This window comes from Muntiacus reevesi, chromosome 15 (genome assembly GCF_963930625.1).
Source record: "Muntiacus reevesi chromosome 15, mMunRee1.1, whole genome shotgun sequence".
In the NCBI taxonomy this organism is placed as follows: Eukaryota; Metazoa; Chordata; class Mammalia; order Artiodactyla; family Cervidae; genus Muntiacus; species Muntiacus reevesi.
This window is the reverse complement of record NC_089263.1, coordinates 51,485,810-51,504,226: the sequence shown is the minus strand read 5'-3', so window position 1 is coordinate 51,504,226 and position 18,417 is coordinate 51,485,810. Positions and strand designations below refer to the sequence as shown.

Sequence of the window (18,417 nt, the reverse complement as noted above, 5' to 3'; positions counted from 1 at the left end):
GTAATTCTAAAATTGAATAGAATTACATAGTACCAACTGCGAACTAAATTTGTGCCTAAAGATACCAGTTTGTTACTCCTTGAGGATATCCTAGAAAACTGTTGAATATATACATACACATGTATATAAAGTACATGTAGAATACAAAGTACATTAGATACTTTACACCAGAATAACAATATATTTGGTGGAAAAGGAGAATAATCTATCATTTACATGATTAAGGTTCAGGAATTTCAATTACATTGAGATTTAAAAAATTATAATCAAAGCACTTTACCATACCACCCCAAATCTGATATACACAAAACAATGATGTATTATAAGCTTGAATTTATCCTAATAATTAGGAAATAACCTTACATCTTTTTCATTCTCAGAAGCAACATATGATGGAATACTCTGCTGAACTGCTCTTCCATAAATCCCTGATGGTGGTTCAGTATTTTTAACTGAAAACGAAACCCCATTTTCCACAGAAGTTATCACTGATTGACTGCAGGTTGCTGGTGCTGGAATTGGATTTCCAAATACCCCTGAAAGCAACCAACCATCAAACTGTCATTAAGTATTTATGTGATGTTATTCTGGACAACAAAGTTTTAAGACAAGGTTTTAAAAGAAGTAAGCAATATAATTAATAAGAAAATCATGTTAAATAGTCACAAAATATAAAAACACCTTATCAAGATGATAATATAATAACAAGACATTTCATGATGATGTCAAATGAGAACTGCTATTTGCATATTGTAAATTCTGAGTTCACATGAATGAAAGGTTGGGTGAGCCGGGTGTTTAAGATGGTCTCAAAGAGCAAGGATTTGAGCTGGGACTGGAAGACACAAAGAATTTGAGTAGACAAGTGAGGAAGGCAAGGAGAACATCCTATGAGATAAAGATGTTAATAAGCAGAGCTGAACAAGTAGAAAGCATGTTTGTGAAGTGAAGTTTGATTGGGCACAAATAGAGAAATAAGCTTATAAGGGGAGGTTGAAGTCAATCTAAGGAGGATCTAAAATTAACTTAATGATATCAGCAAAGAAGTCAGGAAAGCTTCCTAAGCATTTCATTCTATTTACCAAAAATAAGATATACACCCTCAACATTCATCATCATATTCTAGTTTTGCAAAAAAAAAAAAAAAAAAAACTAGTTGGGTTGTATTAAAGGACTAGATGGAGAAACCTTTTTACAATGTATATAGGTATTTAATCATCACATTGTACACTTTTAATGTCTTACAATTTTGTCAATTATACCTCAATCAAGTTGGGGGAAAAATGATAATTTTAAAGGGTATTTGCAAATAAGTTGTTCAAAGGTTTCTCAACCTACATGAAATATATAACAGATACTAATTAAGATTAGTCTTTGCATGAGATGTTATAGAATTACATTAATTTATATTGATTAATAAGTCAATCAAAAAGGACTACAATTTGAATTTAAACTGCAATAAAATTATTTAAACTATCCAAGAAGTATCTTAGAAAGTGCCTAAACGGCACCTGTCACATAACACATATCTTTGAAAATTTACTGACATAAATTTACCATTGTTTCATTAGAGGATAGAAATATGGTGCTAAGTATTCACTTTTAATTCTTTCAATTTAACAATTTTTTCAAAAAGAAAGTTCTATTCAACACCTGAAGCGCACTCTGCTCTATTCTTTGTTGACATGCTTTGCTCACATGTGAAGAAAACATACAATTAAAAAGCTAAATAATTTTAAAATACCTTTTCCAACAACTACTACTGAGTCTTCTGATAAGGTATTTGTAGACGCGAAGTCAAAACTGGAAATTTGGTGGAAATTTGATGATGACCCTGTAGATGCTAAAGAAACAAACAAAAAAACATATTAAAAAATACATTCTTATGTAGTATTTTAGGATGTTTTTTTAAAACTGAAAATTAACTTCATACAAAGAATTTATAATTTATATATTTACACATTAATTCAATAAATACTTAGAATACTTGGTTTGTTCGGTGTATATTCTGTGTCCTTTGTCATAGATTAATTGACTGCAGGTGTGTGGGTTTATTTTTGAGCTGTGTTCTGCTCCATTGCTCTATATATCTGCTTTTGTGCCAATACCGAGCTGTTTGATTACTGTAACTCTGCAGTATTGTTTGAAGTCTGGAAGGAATACGCCTCCAGCTTTTTTCTTTTTCCTCAGTATTGCTTTGGCAAATCTGGGTGTTTGTGGTTCCATATACATTTTATTATTATTTGTTCTAGTTCTGTGAAATTTGACATGGTTATATTGATAGGGGACATGGTTATATTGATAGGGATCACAGTAAATCTGCGTAGTCTGTTTTGGGCAGTATAACAATATTAAATCTTGAAATCAAAGAACAAACGATATCTTTCCATTTCTTAAAATCATCTTCAATTTCCTTTATCAGTGTTTTATAGTCTTCGGTGTATAGGTCTTTCACCCTTGAGGTTAAGTTTAGTCCTAGGTATTTTATTTAATACTTGGATGTGATTTTAATTTTTTTTTTTACTGTCTGGTATTTGGTTTTAAATATAAAGAAATGCAGCAGATTTCTGTATATTACTCTTGTATCCTGCTACCTTGCTGAATTCACTTATTAGTTCTAATACTTTTTGTGTGGAGTTTTTAGGGATCTCTGTAGAGAGTATCTGGAGAAGCCAATGGCAACCCACTCCAGTACTCTAGCCTGGAAAATCCCATGGACGGAGGAGCTTGGTAGGCTGCCATCTATAGGGTCGCACAGAGTTGGACACGACTGAAGCGACTTAGCAGCAGCAGCAGCATAGAGAGTATCATATCATCTACAAATAGTGACAGCTTTACATCCTCCGTTTTGATTTGGATATCTTTTATTACTTTTTCCTGTTTGACTGCTGTGGCTAGAGCTTCCAAAGCTACACTGAACAGAAGTGATGAGAGCAGGCATCCTTGCCTTGTTCCTGAATTTAGCAGGAAGGCATTCAGCATTTCACCATTGAATATTATGCTGGCTATGGGTTTGTCGTAAATCACTTTTGAGATTTGTTCTCTCTGTACCCACTTATAGGGCTTCCCTGGTAGCCCAGATGGTAAAAAAAGAAGCTGTCTGTAATGCAGGAGACTTGGGTTCAATCCCTGGGTAGGGAAGATCTTCTGGAGAAGGGAATTGCTATCCACTCCAGTATTCTTGCCCGGAGAATCCCATGGACAGAGAAGCCTGGCAGGCTGAAGTCCGTGGTGTTGCAAAGAGTCGGACACGGCTGAGTGACTAACACTTACTTACCTATACCCACTTTGGTGAGAGGTTTTTTTATTTTTAAATAATTATTTCTTAAAATAATGGTTGAATTTTATCAAATGCTTTTTCTGCATCTATTGAAATGATCATATAGTTTCTGTCTTTTCTTTTGAAGATGTGGTATGTATCACATTGATTTGATTAGGTATAATAAAACTGTCCTCAAGACCCTAGAGTGAATCCAACTCGATCATGTTTTTTGATCCTTTTATGTACTGTATTGGATTCAGTTTGCTAATATTTTGTTGAGAAATTTTACATCTATATTTATCAAACATATTGATGTGTGATTTTCTTTTTTTTTCTTGTTATTATCGTTGGTTTTGATATCAGGATGATGGTGGCTTTACAGAATGAATTTGGGAGTGTTCCCTTCTCTTCAGTCTTTGGGAATAGTTTGAGCATAGGTGTAAGGTCTTTGTATGTTTGGTGGAATTCCTCAGTGAGACCATCTGGTCCTAGACTTGTTTGTAGGCAGTTTTTCAAAACAGATGTTTGATTTCACTTTTAGTAATTGGTTTGTTCAAATATGTTTCTTCTTGATTCAATTTTGGCAGACTGCATATTTCTAAAAACTTCTTTAATTTGTTGGCATGTAACTCTTTATAGTATTCTCATATGAGTTTTTTATTTCTGTGGAATCAGTTGTTATTTCTCTTTCTTATGTTGTTTTTTGTGTTCTATCTCTTCTTCTTGAGCTTGGCTACAGATTTCTAAATTTTACTTTTTAAAAAAAGGAAGGGACTTGATATTATTGATCTTCACATTTTTTATCTCATTTTATTTATTTACTCTCTGATTTATATTTATTTCCTTCCTTCTCTGCTGATTTTGGGTCTCATTTATCCTTCTTCTAGATTTTTCAGATGGGAGATTTTTTGAGATTTTTCTTCTTTCTTAAGGGCTGTATCACCATAAACTTCCCTCTTAGAAAAGTTTTTGCTGCATCCCATAGATTCTGTAAGGTTGTGTTTTCACTGTCATTTATCTTGAGGTGTTTTCTGATTTCCTCTTTGATTTCAATGATCTTCTCTTTAACTTTTTCTATGTTGATTATGATATGCCTTTGTGTGGGTGTTTAGGTTCATTTTGTTTAGGACCCTCTGTGCTTCCTGTACCTGGATATCTGTTTCCTTCTCTACGTTTGAGAAGTTTTCAGTCTCTTCAGCAAGTGGTGTTGGCAAAGCTGGACAGTTACATGTAAATCAATGAAATTAGAACACTACTTCACACCATACAGAAAAATAAACCTTTTAAGACCTAAATATTAAGGCACCATGAAACTCCTAGAAGAGAACATAGACAAAATATTCTCAGACATAGATTGTATCAATGTCTTCTTAGATTATTCTCCAAAGGCAAAAGAAACAGAAACAAAAATAAACAAATTAGACCTACTCAAAACTGCTGTATAAACAAAACGAAAAGACCACCTACGGACTTGGAAAAAATATTTGTCAATGATGTGACTGAGAAGGGCTTAATTTCTAAAATATACAAATAGCACATACAACTCAATAACCAAAAAACTGAACAACCCAATCAAAAAGTGAGCAGAAGACCTAAATAGACATTTCTTCAAAGAAGACATACAGATGGCCAACAGGCATGTGAAAAGAATAAACTAGGGAGTACAGGATTAATATATACACACTGTGCGGGTCACAATAAACTATGGAAAATTCTGAAAGAGATGGGAATACCAGATCACCTGGCCTGCCTCTTGAGAAACCTATATGCAGGTCAGGAAGCGACAGTTAGAACTGGACAAGGAACAACAGACTGGTTCCAAATTGGGAAAGGAGTACGTCAAGGCTGTATATTGTCACCCTGCTTATTTAACTTATATGCAGAGTCCATCATGAGAAACGCTGGGCTGGAAGAAGCACAAGCTGGAATCAAGATTGCCGGGAGAAATAACAATAACCTTAGATATGCATATGACACTAGCCTTAAGGCTGAAAGCGAAGCAGAACTAAAGAGTGAAAGAGGAGAGTGAAAAAGTTGGCTTAAAGCTCAACATTCAGAAAACTAAGATCATGGCATCTGGTTCCATCACTTCATGGGAAATAGATGGGGAAACAGTGGAAGCAGTGTCAGACTTTATTTTTTGGGGCTCCAAAATCACTACAGATGGTGACTGCAGCCATGAAATTAAAAGACGCTTACTCCTTGGAAGGAAAGTTATGACCAACCTGGATAGCATATTAAAAAGCAGAGACATTACTTTGCCAACAAAGGTCCGTCTAGTCAAGGCTATGGTTTTTCCAGTGGTCATGTATGGATGTGAGAGTTGGACTGTGAAGAAAGCTGAGCGCCAAAGAATTGATGCTTTTGAACTGTGGTGTTGGAGAAGACTGTTGAGAGTCCCTCGGACTGCAAGGAGATCCAACCAGTCCATCCTAAAGGAGATCAGTCCTGGGTGTTCACTGGAAGGACTGATGTTGATGCTGAAACTCCAATATTTTGGCCCCCTCATGCAAAGAGTTGACTCGTTGGAAAAGACCCTGATGCTGGGAGGGGTTGGGGGCAGGAAGAGAAGGGGACAACAGAAGATGAGATGGCTGGATGGCATCACCGACTTGATGGACATGAGTTTGAGTAAACTCTGGGAGTTGGTGATGGACAGGGAGGTCTGGTGTGCTGAGATTCATGGGGTCGCAAAGAGTCGGACATGACTGAGTGACTGAACTGAACTGAACTGATACATAAAATAGATAAGTAACAAGGATTTACACAGGGAACTATATTCAATATCTTGTATTAGTAATAACCTATAAGGAAAATTAATCTGAACTACCTCTCTCTATATATGCATACATAAAACTGAATCACTTTGCTATATACTTGAAACTAACACAATATTGTAAATCAACTATATCTTAATTTAAAGAAAAAAGAAACCTAGTTCAGACTAGGCACTGGACAGAAAAAAAAACTTTCTTTACTTAAGGGGCTCATACATATCAGAATTAAGAGTTTGGAAGATGTTAGAAAATAATAATAGCACGATAATCAAACAAAAAGAGGATAACCTTGAAGGAAAGCTTCTCACCCTTGGGAACAGATCAAGTCAATCTCACAGCAATCTTTACTTTCCTAGATTAACTTCCACCTCAGTTTATGATTATTTATTTAATTATTCTTCCTCCTACTAGACTGTAAGCTCTATGGGATAGGACTCATGTCTAGCTTTGATTATCATTCTTTTCCAGAGACCACTAGTACAGTGCTTGGCACACAGCAGGTGCTCAATAAATATGTTAAATGAACGTTACAAGACAAAAAATGAAAGCAAAATATAATTAATCTACGGTCAACTGACAGAAACATCAGGTAGCCCCAGAAAGTGTTCAGAGACACAGAAACAAATCTCAGTAAATGGAACAGTTTGCTCCACAATAGTTAACAAACATAAAATCTATACATTAACTATTAAGAGGTGATTGATAATTAAACAAATCTCATGGGAGGAAATACATAAAGACTATACCTAAATAGTTTAATTTCATTTATAAGAAACACTGACATAACATCATTTTTTTTTTCACTGCACCACTCAGCATGTAAGATCCTAGTTTCCCAACCAGGGATCAATCAAACCTGTGTCCCATGCACTGGAAGCATGGAGTCTTAATCACTGGACCACCAGGGAAGTCTGACATAGCATCATTTTTAATATTACTTTCACTTTTTACCCTATATTTTCTTTAAAGCAAAGAATTATTGAAAGAAATACTGCTCAAATCTCAATTCTAAAATAAAGATGCTTAAAAGATTTTTTGCATATGAACTATCCTTTTTTGTTGTTATTTCTGCCCCATTTATTCAAACAGAGAAAGAGAAAATATTAAGTTATAGAATCTAGTTTGCTAGCAACAAACATCCATCTTAATCACTTTCTTAAATCATTAACTGAAGTTCAAGGTTATTATGCTAGAAAATGGGCACATTCAAAGGGACAATCAGCAGAGGAGAGAAAGAAGAGGTGGTTTTGAGAGCTAGTTCTAAAAAAGTCTGAGGTTTTTTGCAGAAGGAATCCATTCACATCTGTCATTCATCACCAATATTTCTCCTGGGAGTCTTTTTATACCTTTTAGCATTGCACTCAATATTTACTTTGACCTGATTATTTGAGGATGCAAGTTTTGCATGATTATTAGTTTGGCTGGCTCATCATCACTCCATTCATTTAATATGTGGCTTCCTAGGTGGCTCAGTGGCAAAGGTCAACGCAGGCGACACATGAGATGCAGGTTCAATCGCTGGGTCAGGAAGATCCTCTAGGGTAGGAAATGGCAAACCCCCTCCAGTATTCTTGCCTGGAAAACTCCATGGACAGAGGAGCCTGGTAGATTACAGTCCATGGGGTCGCAAAGAGTCAGACATAACTGAGTGGCTGAGTGCACACATATACACGCACCATTATATACAAAGCAAAACACAGATAGAAAGATGCCTATATCTTAATTTTATCTTATACTACTCCAGACCAGAAGCATGGGGAAAGCTTTATAAAGAAGTGGATTTTAGCCAGTATTCAAAAAGCAGACATGGATTTCCCTGGTGATACAGTAAGTAAGACTTCACCTGCCAATGGAAGGGACATGGGTTCGATCGCTGGTTGGGAAGATTCCACATGCCACGGAGCAACTAAGCCACAACTAAGCACAACTACTAAGCCCAAGTTCTAGGGCCTGCGAGCCACAACTACTAAGCCAAACTGTAGCAACTACTAAGCCTGAACACAACAACTACTGAAGTCCATGCACTGAGAGCCTGTGTCTGAAACAAGAGAAGCCACCACAATGAGAAGTCTGTGTACTGCCAGGAGGAGAAGCCCCCGCTCATCACAACTAAAGAAAGCCTGTGCGCAGCAATGAAGACACAGTGCAACCAAAAATAAATAAATAATGCCAGAGGATTGGCCATGAATAGAGGTGTAGTAAGACGTAATGCTTCCCTGGTGGCTCAGACGGTAAAGCGCCTGCCTACAATGCGGGAGACCTGGGTTCAGCCCCTGGTTTGGGAAGATCTCCTGGAGAAGGAAATGGCAACACACTCTGGTATTCTTGGCTGGGAAATCCCATGGACGGAAGAGCCTGGTAGGCTACAGTCCATGGTGTCTCAAAGAGTCGGACACAACTGAGTGACTTCACTTTCACTTTTAAGAGGTAACGCAAGAAATGTGAGCTGAGACATTATTAAGGGTATGAAAAAATGATGCTACAGAGTTGGAAATTTATTCTGTGAAAACCACTAAAGGTTTTGAGCAAGGAAGAGATGATTAGAAAGATAATTCTGTGGAGAAGGAAATGGCAACCCACTCCAGTATTCTTGCCTGGAAAAATCCCGCCAGAGGAGTCTGGCGGGCTGAAGTCCATGGGATTACATGACTGAGCATGTGTGCACGAGGGTGGAGGGAGATGGGTTGGTAGCAATAAACTGGTAGAACTAAAAATTAAAAAAAAAAAAAAGGAAAGATAATTCTGGAAGAGTATGTACACTGAATTGAAAGAAGTGAAAACAGGTTTCGAAAGAACAGCATGTATATTATCTATGGTGAAACAGATCACCAGCCCAGGTGGGATGCATGAGTCAAGTGCTCGGGCCTGGTGCACTGGGAGGACCCAGAGGAGTCGGGTAGAGAGGGAGGTGGGAGGGGGGATCGGGATGGGGAATACGTGTAACTCTACGGCTGATTCATATCAATGTATGACAAAACCCACTGGAAAAAAAAATAAAATAAAATAAATAAAAATAAAAAATGTTTAAAAAAAAAAAAAAAAAAAAGAAGTGAAAACAGACAAAATGTCTTATCAGAAGGCTACTGTAATTACCCAGGGAAGTTAAACTGAAAAGAACTGGTAGGACTGGTTACTGCCTGAAGGGTAAAGAGAAGTAGAAAAGATGACTCTAAAGTTTTACGTCTCCATAACTGGGAAAATGATAATGCCGCTAATAAAAACAGATTAAAAAAAGGAAGAGGAATAGGTCTAGAAAGGAAGATAAGTTTGGCTTTGAATATGTTTATTCTTGTTGACCAGATAAATCTAGTAGATGTTTGGTTTAGAGTTGGAAGTGTAAGTCTGATGGAATTTTCTGGAGTAGAATTAATTGTTATCAAAGATACAAATATTTTTATGATCCCAAAAAAACCATTGGCAGTAAAAAAAAATATATTCAGCAATTATCTGAAACAATGAAATTATATTTCCTTTAGGAAAAAAATATTTTTGTATTTGGTTTTTCTTATATAAAAAGCAAAATATGTAAGTAAATATGAAAAAACCTTGTCATCCTCTTTTATATTAATAAAAACAATGGGCAAATGATCTTTCCCACAAAGAACAGATACGACGAATTATCTTACAGATTAAATTTTTAGAAATTTACCAAGACGAAAACAACAAAAAAACAAGAAAAAATGTCTAATCAAGCTCACTCTTACTCAATTTGCATTAGTTTCACAAAAAGTATACATAAACTAAAATGCCTGACTATCGTGGACATATATGACTTAAGATGACCAGAGACAACAAAAGTTGACCTTATTATAAAAGTTGCTACATACACAAAAATGACAGTTCCGTACATTTACTGGTAGACTACAATGCTGAAATACAGGTGACTTCTATTTACTCTATTTAAATATTTATGCCCTTCAAAATTGGGCTTCCCTGATGGCTCAAAATTATTGCCTCTTACTCTGAGGAAAAAATGTTAAAAGCAGCTGTAACAGGATCTCTGGGGAAAAAAAAAAAAAGAGCAGTCACAGAAGTGCTGCTTGCTATTAAGTTTAAAAAAAAAAAGAAAAGAAAAAAGGGTACATTGTTAAAAATGGTTTGTGATAACAAAGAAACTTTCCAGGTTCTACCACAGGAAAATTATAATCCTGCTTCCACAGTTTCACTCCGTGGCTACAACCTGAGCAGGCATCTGGGAATCACTTTTTCATATGACTTCTCCGTCCATTTTACAGGGGAACACGTACAGAATGTGTGTGTATGTGGGTGAAGGTCAGCAAGGACTCCCTCGATTTACCCTCTCGGGGACAGGTTCCCTGGACTGACTCCTGAGACATAACCATATATTAATGTGTAAACTATGTGATCTACTTGGCAGAATTATTTTGACAACAGCACATCAGAAGGGTAAGAAAAAAAGTCTCAAAACTGAGAAACCTCAGTTAGTGTTTCTTTATTGACATGTTAATGGAAGATAAGAAATTCAAAGACACTCAGGCCTAAAAATGAACTTGTGGGTGAAATGTACTAACCTTTTGTATGCTTATGTCTTGGCTGTTCCTTATTTTGTATTTTTAAAGCACTAGGTGAAATGTCATGTGACCTATCCTCTTCAAAGTCACCACATCCAGACCCATAGTTCATACGATGACCAATTATGCTTACACTGGATGTTGTAATCCCTATAAAATAAAATACATAAAACAACTTATCTGAATGATGTAGGTAACACCATAGGGAAGTATGGATCTCTTCTCTATCTTGGCTCCTAATGTTTTAGAAAGGTTTCAATAGCACTGGAAATTATAACATTATACTATTTAAGTTTTACCTTCTTTTAAATATTGTAATATTTTTTACTTTACTAGTAGATCAGAACACTTATATGCTATACTACCCTATTTTATAAGACAGGCTTTAAAATGACAATGAAATAAAAAATTCAATGAATCAAAGAGGTAATCAATCATGTTTTAAAAATATGATAGCCATTTAATGCTTAAATGAAATTTTACACTTTGCAGCAAAAGAAAATTGTTTAAAACCTAGAATACTTAAACTATGTCCTGAGAAAGGGCTCCATTTCTATTTTCCATTTCTCGCTTTTCTCCCACTCTCACGATCTAGCTTGTGGGGCAGTAAACTATGTTGTAAACAGCTCAGAATCTGGACTCATGCTTCATGGCTTTAACTCATAGTACTGCCACTTAAACTACGCAGAAAATGGGCAAGACATTTAACTGTATTTGTAAAACGGGGATAAAAGTATTATAGCTCTTTCAGAACCTGAGGATCAAATGAAGAAAATGTAAAGGGCTTATCACTGAGACTAGCATATGGTAAATATCCAAATGTTACATTCCCGTTTCAAATAAAGCAAATCAAACCCTTAATGTAGGCCTCCTTTTAATAAATACTTAAAACTTTTATCTACACATCAATGTTTACACTGAACACTCTATACTAACACTTCGCAGTTGGTAAGACCACAAAACTACAAAGTGGAAAATCCCAGGCAATATATATTTGAGTCACCATCCATTTTTATGTATATCTACTATGTAAACCATTAAGTAATAATAATAAAATATAATTTAATACCATTGATGGTATTTTAATAAAAACAGGACAGTGGAGAGAGGACATGGCTGTGGCAGTTGGCTAGAGAGTATTGCAAAGTAAAGGGCTCTACTGATGAAGATTTTAAAAATATCTGATATTAAATGATACAGAGCTTCTGGGAGTAACATGGATATTCTTCTAAATTCTTCTTGGTTTTGATAGTTAATTCATAAAGTAAGCCTCATAAAGATACTGGCTTTGGATGGAAATGCTTTCTACTAATAGTTGATAACAAAAGCTACAGGAAAAAAAGTTTACTGTAACATTCATTAGGAACCTTAGCACAACGTGCTATAGTAGGGTAGTGGTGTAATCAATGTGAAAATCTTTATTGGAGATGCTGTAGTATAGACAGATTAGATTTACAATTTTGACATGGTTATTTTTATCTTCAGGAAGCTCTTATTCTAAGCATTATCATTTTAATGTCTCACCAATTAAACAATAAATTGTACAAATGACTTGCATATTAAAACCAACACAAAACCTATCCTAAATAATAAAAAAATGCAAATCTAAATTAATAAAATCCTAAACCACCAAAACTTAACACTTTGGAAGCATATTAAATTTAACCAAGAATTTCTCATAGTAAATTCAATAACAGTATTTCCAAAATTTGATCTTAGAAATACCTAGCTTATTTGTTAAAAATATGTATTTCCAACCCTGAAGATTGATTCAGAATGTATAAGGTGAGGCCCCAGAATCTATATGTTATATGCATTCCTCATGATTCCTAGTATTAGGCAAGTTTGAAAAACACTATTAGACAAGTTTGGGAAACACTGAACGCTGCATATAGAAGCGCATGTTATTATAAGCCCTATCACTCCACTAAAATTTAAACGACTCACAAGCTGATACAACCAGAGTTAGCTGCTGTTCAGTCCCTCAGTCCTGTCTGATTCTTTGCAACTCCATGGACGGCAGCACTCCAGGCTTCCCTGTCCTTCCCTATCTCCCAGTTTGCTCAAACTCATGTCCATTGCTTCAATGATGCCATCCACCTATCTCATCCTCTGTCGCCCCCTTCTCCTCTCACACTCAATCTTTCCCAGCATCAGGGTCTTTTACAATGAATTAGCTCTTCATATCGGGTGGCCAAAGTACTGGAGTTTCAGCTTTAGCATCAGTCCTTCCAAGGAATATCCAGGGTTGATGATTGATTGGTTTGATCTCCTTGCTATCCAAGGGGCTCTCAAGAATCTTCTCCAGCACCATAGTTCAAAAGCATGAATTCTCAGCATTTAGCCTTCTCTATGGCCCAACTCTCACATTAATTCCAAGGATATTCTTCCAAAGTAGGTTCCATTTTATAAACTGGATACAACCTAGCAAGAAAATATCTCTTCGAACTAATAAATGATTTCTTAGGGTGATCAGCCTTAAAAAAGAACTAAAGACTAAGTTTATGTATTATATTAATATTTCTTTGGGTATTTCCCTTTAGGAGAACAAATACTTACCAAGTGCCCACTATGTAGTAGGTGCCTTATGTATGCTATACATTTAGATCTTTACTACCCTTCTCAAGGTCTGCATCACCAAATAAGGAAATTGAGTTTCTAAGCAATTAAGTAACTTCCACAGAACATGCATATGATTATTAAATATCAAACTGAGATTCCAGTTGGGTTCTCTCAGACTCCAAAGTACATAGGCATTGTCTTCTTGTGCTTAGTAGAATAACCATCTCTTAGTCTACCACACGAGCTTTGTGGAAGACAGTATACTAGGTACATGTGGTTGAGTTCAGCATTTATAATTATCACAGGTACTTGGAGATAATCAGGTGTAAATAATTTCTGAGAATCAAGAATCTGAGTGTCCAAAAAAGTAAAATAATTATAATATACTATAAAAATGTCAGTGTAAATGTAATGACATTACAAAAGAAGTAATATGAATTTTATTTGTGAATTGGGAAGGCATCCCAGAGAAAGCAACTCGAGTTATTTTCAAAGTAGCCTGGTGTATGGTATGGATTTCAGACTTCATCCAGAAGAATCAGTATGTACAACTGCAAAGAGATAGGAAATGGTACTGAATGTGGTCTGAGTTAAATGGATCACAAGATACAAAGCAAAAAGGAAAATGAGGCTAGAGAGGTTTGCATGGACCAGATCACAGAAGAATCCTTTGAATAAATTTACACTGGGCAATATAGTCAATTTTGCATTATGGGGAGTGGACTATAAGTGAACGAAACCAAGGCTGGAGAGAAATGTTAGGTGGCTAAGTAAAAAATGTTTTAAGAGTGATAGTGGGAATTAAAAAGAGATAAAGCTAAGACATAATTAGGAGGAAGAAATTTAAAATCTTAGCAAACAATTAGATACAAACACAACTTTTTAAGAAAGTACTTATAAGTTAAAGTAGCCTTAAGGTTATAGGACTTTTACACTGACCTCATTTGAAAATAAATAGCAAAAAAAAAAAAAAAAAAAGAAAAGAAATAGCATATCCTAAACTTGTTGTTCAGTCCTTAAGTTGTATCCAGCTCTTTGTGACCCCACAGGCTGCAGCACGCCAGGCTTCCCTGTCCTTCACTGTCTCCTTGAATTTGCTCAAATTCATGTCCACTGGTGCCATCCCACCATCTTATCCTATGCTGTCCCCTTCTCCTCCTGCTCTCAATCTTTCCCAACATCGGGGTTTTTCCAATTAGTTGATTCTTCACATCAGGTGATGTACTGAAGTTTAAACTTCAGCATCAGTCCTTCCAATGAACACCCAGGACTGATCTCCTTTAGGATGAACTGGTTGGATCTCCTTGCAGTCCAAGGGACTCTCAAGAGTATTCTCCAACACCACAGTTCGAAAGCATCAATTCTTCAGCATTCACGTTTCTTTATAGTCCAACTCTTAACATCCATACATGACTACTGGAAAAACCACAGCTTTGACTATATGGACCATTGTCAGCAAAGTGATGTCTTTTCTTTTTCATACACTGTCTAGGTTTGTTATAGCTTTCTTTCCAAATAGCAAGTGTCTTTTTTTTTTTTTAAGCAAGTGTCTTTTAATTTCACGGCTGCAGTCTCCATCTGCAGTGATCTTGGAGCCCAAGAAAATAAAATCTGTTTTCACTTTTCCCCCATCTATTTGCTATGAAGTGATGGGACCAGATGCCATGATCTTATTTTTTTTAAATATTGAGTTTTAAGTCAGTTATCTCACTCTCCTCTTTCACTTTCATCAAGAGGCTCTTTAGTTCCTCTTCACTTTCTGCCATTAGAGGTGTATCATCTGCATATCTGAGGTTGTTGATATTTCTCCCGGCAATCTTGATTCCAGCTTGTAATTCATTCAGCTTGGCATTTTGCATGGTATACTCCACATAAAATTTAAACAGAGTGACAATATTCAGCTTTGACATACTCCTTTCCAAATTTCAAAACAGTCTGCTGTCTCATGTCCAGTTCTAACTACTGCTTCTTGACCTGCATACAGGTTTCTCAGAAGACAGGTCAGGTGGTCTGGTATTCCCATCTCTTTTAAGAATTTTCCAGTTTCTTGTGATTCACAAGGTCAAAGCTTTAGTATAGTCAATGAAACAGAAGTAGACACTTCTCTGGAATTCCCTTGCTTTTTCTATGACCCAATGGATATTGGCAATTTGATCTCTGGTTCCTCTGCCTTTTCTAAATCCAGCTTGTACATCTGGAAGTTCACAGTTTATATACTGCTGAAGCTTAACTTGAAGGATATTGAGCATTACCTTGCTAGTATGTTAAATAAGCACAATTGTACAGTAGTTTGAGCATTCTTTGGCATTGGCTTTCTTTGAGATTAGAAAGAAAACTGACCTCTTCCAGTTTTGTGGTCACTGCTGAGTTTTCCAAATTTGCTGGCATATTGAGTACAGCACTTTAGCAGCAGCATCTTTTAGGATTTTAAATAGCTCAGCTGGATTTCATCACCTCCACTAGCTTTGTTCATAGTGATGCTTCCTAAGGCCCAGGTGACTTCACACTCCAAGATGTCTGGCTCTAGGTGAGTGACCACACCACTGTGGTTATCCAGGTCATTAAGAGCTTTTTTGTATGGTTCTCCTGTGTATTTTTGCCACCTCTTCTTAATTGTTTCTGTCTCTGTTAGGTCATTACCACTTCTGTCCTTCACTGTGCCCATCTTTGTATGAAACGTTCCCTTGGTATCTCCAATTTTCTTGAAGAGATCTCTAGTCTTTCCCGTTCTATTGTTTTCCTCTATTTCTATGGATTGTTCACTTAAGAAGGCTTTGTTATTTCTCCTTGCTACCCTCTGGAACTTTGCGTTCAAGTGGGTATATCTTTCCCTGTCTCCTTTGCCTTTTGCTTCTCTTCTTTTCTCAGCTATTTGTAAGGCCTCCTCAGACAACCACTTTGCCTTCTTGCACTTCTTTTTTTTTGGGATGGTATTGGTCACTGCCTCCTGTACAATGTTACAAACTTCCAACCATAGTTCTTCAGGAACTCTGTCTACCAGATCTAATCCTTGTTACAATTAATTCATGATTCAACAGTTTTACAAATCATAAAGACTACATATAGATTCCATCCTAAATGGATGAGAATTCAAATACTTTTCTAATTTGTTACCAATAACAGACTCTATTTTCTAGGAACTGATGTTATAAATTAGTGACTTCCAGGTTGGTCTGTAAATGCTTACACAAGATACACTAGTTAAATATTATTTTTAAAAGAAACTGTGTTGTTTGGTTCCCTGGTGGTTTCTAAAGTATGCTGCACATTAGAATCACCTAGAGAGTTCTCAAAAACTTTGATGTCCAGGTTGCATCCTGTATCAATTAAATCAAAATGTCTTGGCATAGCAGCCAGCATGGGTAACTTACAGACTTAAAGGAGGGACCAAATATACAGGTAAGTATTTTTTCTTCCAGAAATAATACAGTATTTATTCTCGCCACAATGGCCTTTTAAGGAGTTAAAAGATGATTAGTCTTAATTGTTAATTACAAAATTTCTAAATCTAAAATGCATTTGCCATCAGTCCATCACTTTTTTATCATCTAAAAATCTGTAAATCGTATTTATGACAGAGTCATAGAATACCTGTACTGGGGCTTTGTTCAGCTGTCTGAGAGTTCTTATTCTTTGCCGAAGAAAGTCTTGTTGGACAAGGTTTTGATCCAAAAGTTGGAAATATGTCTGACCTACAATGAAACAAGATAATTTCAATAAACATTGAAGATCCAGAGCTATTAACATTCTTATATAAAACATTCTCTATACTTTAATTAACTTACTAGCCTTAGATAATAAGGCAGCAAAAAGAATGAAAAAATAAGGCTAAGAATATTTCTTACTGGTATTCCTAGTTCACCTTTTGAACGTCCAACCTTTTCAACATATCAGTTCAGATCAGTTCAGTTGTGCCTGACTCTTTGTGACGCCATGGGCTGTAGCACGCCAGGTTTCCCTGTCCATCACCACTCCCAAAGCTTGCTCAAACTCATGTCCGTCTAGTTGGTGATGCCATCCAACCATTTCATCCTCTGTCATCCCCTTCTCCTCCTGCCTTCAATTTTTCCCATCATCAAGGTCTTTTCCAAGGAGTCAGCTCTTTGCATGAGGTGGCCAAAGTATTAGAGTTTCAGCTTCAGCGTCAGTCCTTCCAATGAATATTCAGGATTGATCTCCTTTAGGATGGACTGGTTGGATCTCCTTGCAGTCCAAGGGACTCTCAAGAGTCTTCTCCAACACCACAGTTCAAAAACATCAATTCTTTGGTGCTCAGCTTTCTTTACTGTCCAACTCTTACATCCATACATGACTACTGGAAAAACCATAGCTTTGACTATATGGCCCTTTGTTGGCAAAGTAATGTCTCTGCTTTTTAATATGCTGTCTAGGTTTGTCATAGCTTTTCTTCCAAGGGGCAAGGATATTTTCAACATATGGTCAATCCTTAATTATTCATGAGAAGATTACCAAAGGAAACTAAGACACTGCAATTTGTGCTGTATAATCTTTCTTTGAATTATGCAAGCCCTTTTGCCACAACAAGGCTGTGATTCATGTAGGGCATATGAAGAATACATCATTCAAAATGCTGGGCTGGAAGAATCACAACCTGGAATCAACACTGCAGGGAGAAATATCAATAACCTCAGATATGCTGTAGACGATATCATTCCAATGGCAGAAAGCGAAAAGGAATTCAAAAGCCTCTTGATGAGGGTGAAAGAGGAGAGTGTAAAAGCTGGCCTGAAACTCAACATTACAAAAACTAAGACGGCATCTGGTCCCATCACTTTAAGGCAAAGAGAAGGGCAAAAAGTAGGAATAGTGACAAATTTTATTTTCTTGGGCTCCAAATTCACTGTGGATGGTGACTGCAGCCATAAAATTAAAAGACACTTGCTCCTCGGAAGGAAAGCTATGACAAACCTAGACAGCGTGTTAAAAAGCAGAGTTATCACTTTGCCAACAAAGATTGATGCAGTCAAACGTAGTTTTTCCAGGAGTCATGTACGCATGTGAGAGCTGGACCATCAACAAGGCTGACTGCCAAAGAACTGATGCTTTTGAATTGTGGTGCTAGAGAAGACTCTTGAAAATCCCCCTGGATTGCAAGGAGATCAAAGCAGCCAATCCTAAAGGAAATCAACCCTAGAATATTCATTGGAAGGCCTACTGCTGAAGCTGAAGTTCCAATACTTCGGCTACCTGACAAGACAAGCTGACTCACTGGAAAACACCCTGATGCTGGGAAAGACTGAAGGTAAAATGAGAAGGGGAGAAA

General features: G+C 36.4%; 1 protein-coding gene across 5 annotated transcripts in view; it reads right to left on the bottom strand.

Annotated features, from left to right (window-relative positions):
* The window catches only part of TOGARAM1 (TOG array regulator of axonemal microtubules 1), a 76,170-nt gene that overhangs the window by 25,949 nt on the left and 31,804 nt on the right, over nucleotides 1-18,417 (bottom strand). For 4 of the 5 annotated variants that reach the window (XM_065906272.1, XM_065906274.1, XM_065906273.1 and 1 more), the window contains 4 exons: nucleotides 16,725-16,825; nucleotides 10,572-10,721; nucleotides 1,745-1,843; nucleotides 364-536 (listed from right to left, as the gene is read on the bottom strand). In XM_065906272.1, coding sequence (XP_065762344.1) covers nucleotides 364-536; nucleotides 1,745-1,843; nucleotides 10,572-10,721; nucleotides 16,725-16,825 — 523 coding nt within the window. The remainder of the gene's footprint in view (nucleotides 1-363; nucleotides 537-1,744; nucleotides 1,844-10,571; nucleotides 10,722-16,724; nucleotides 16,826-18,417) is intronic. The other variant, XM_065906275.1, reaches the window with a different exon arrangement.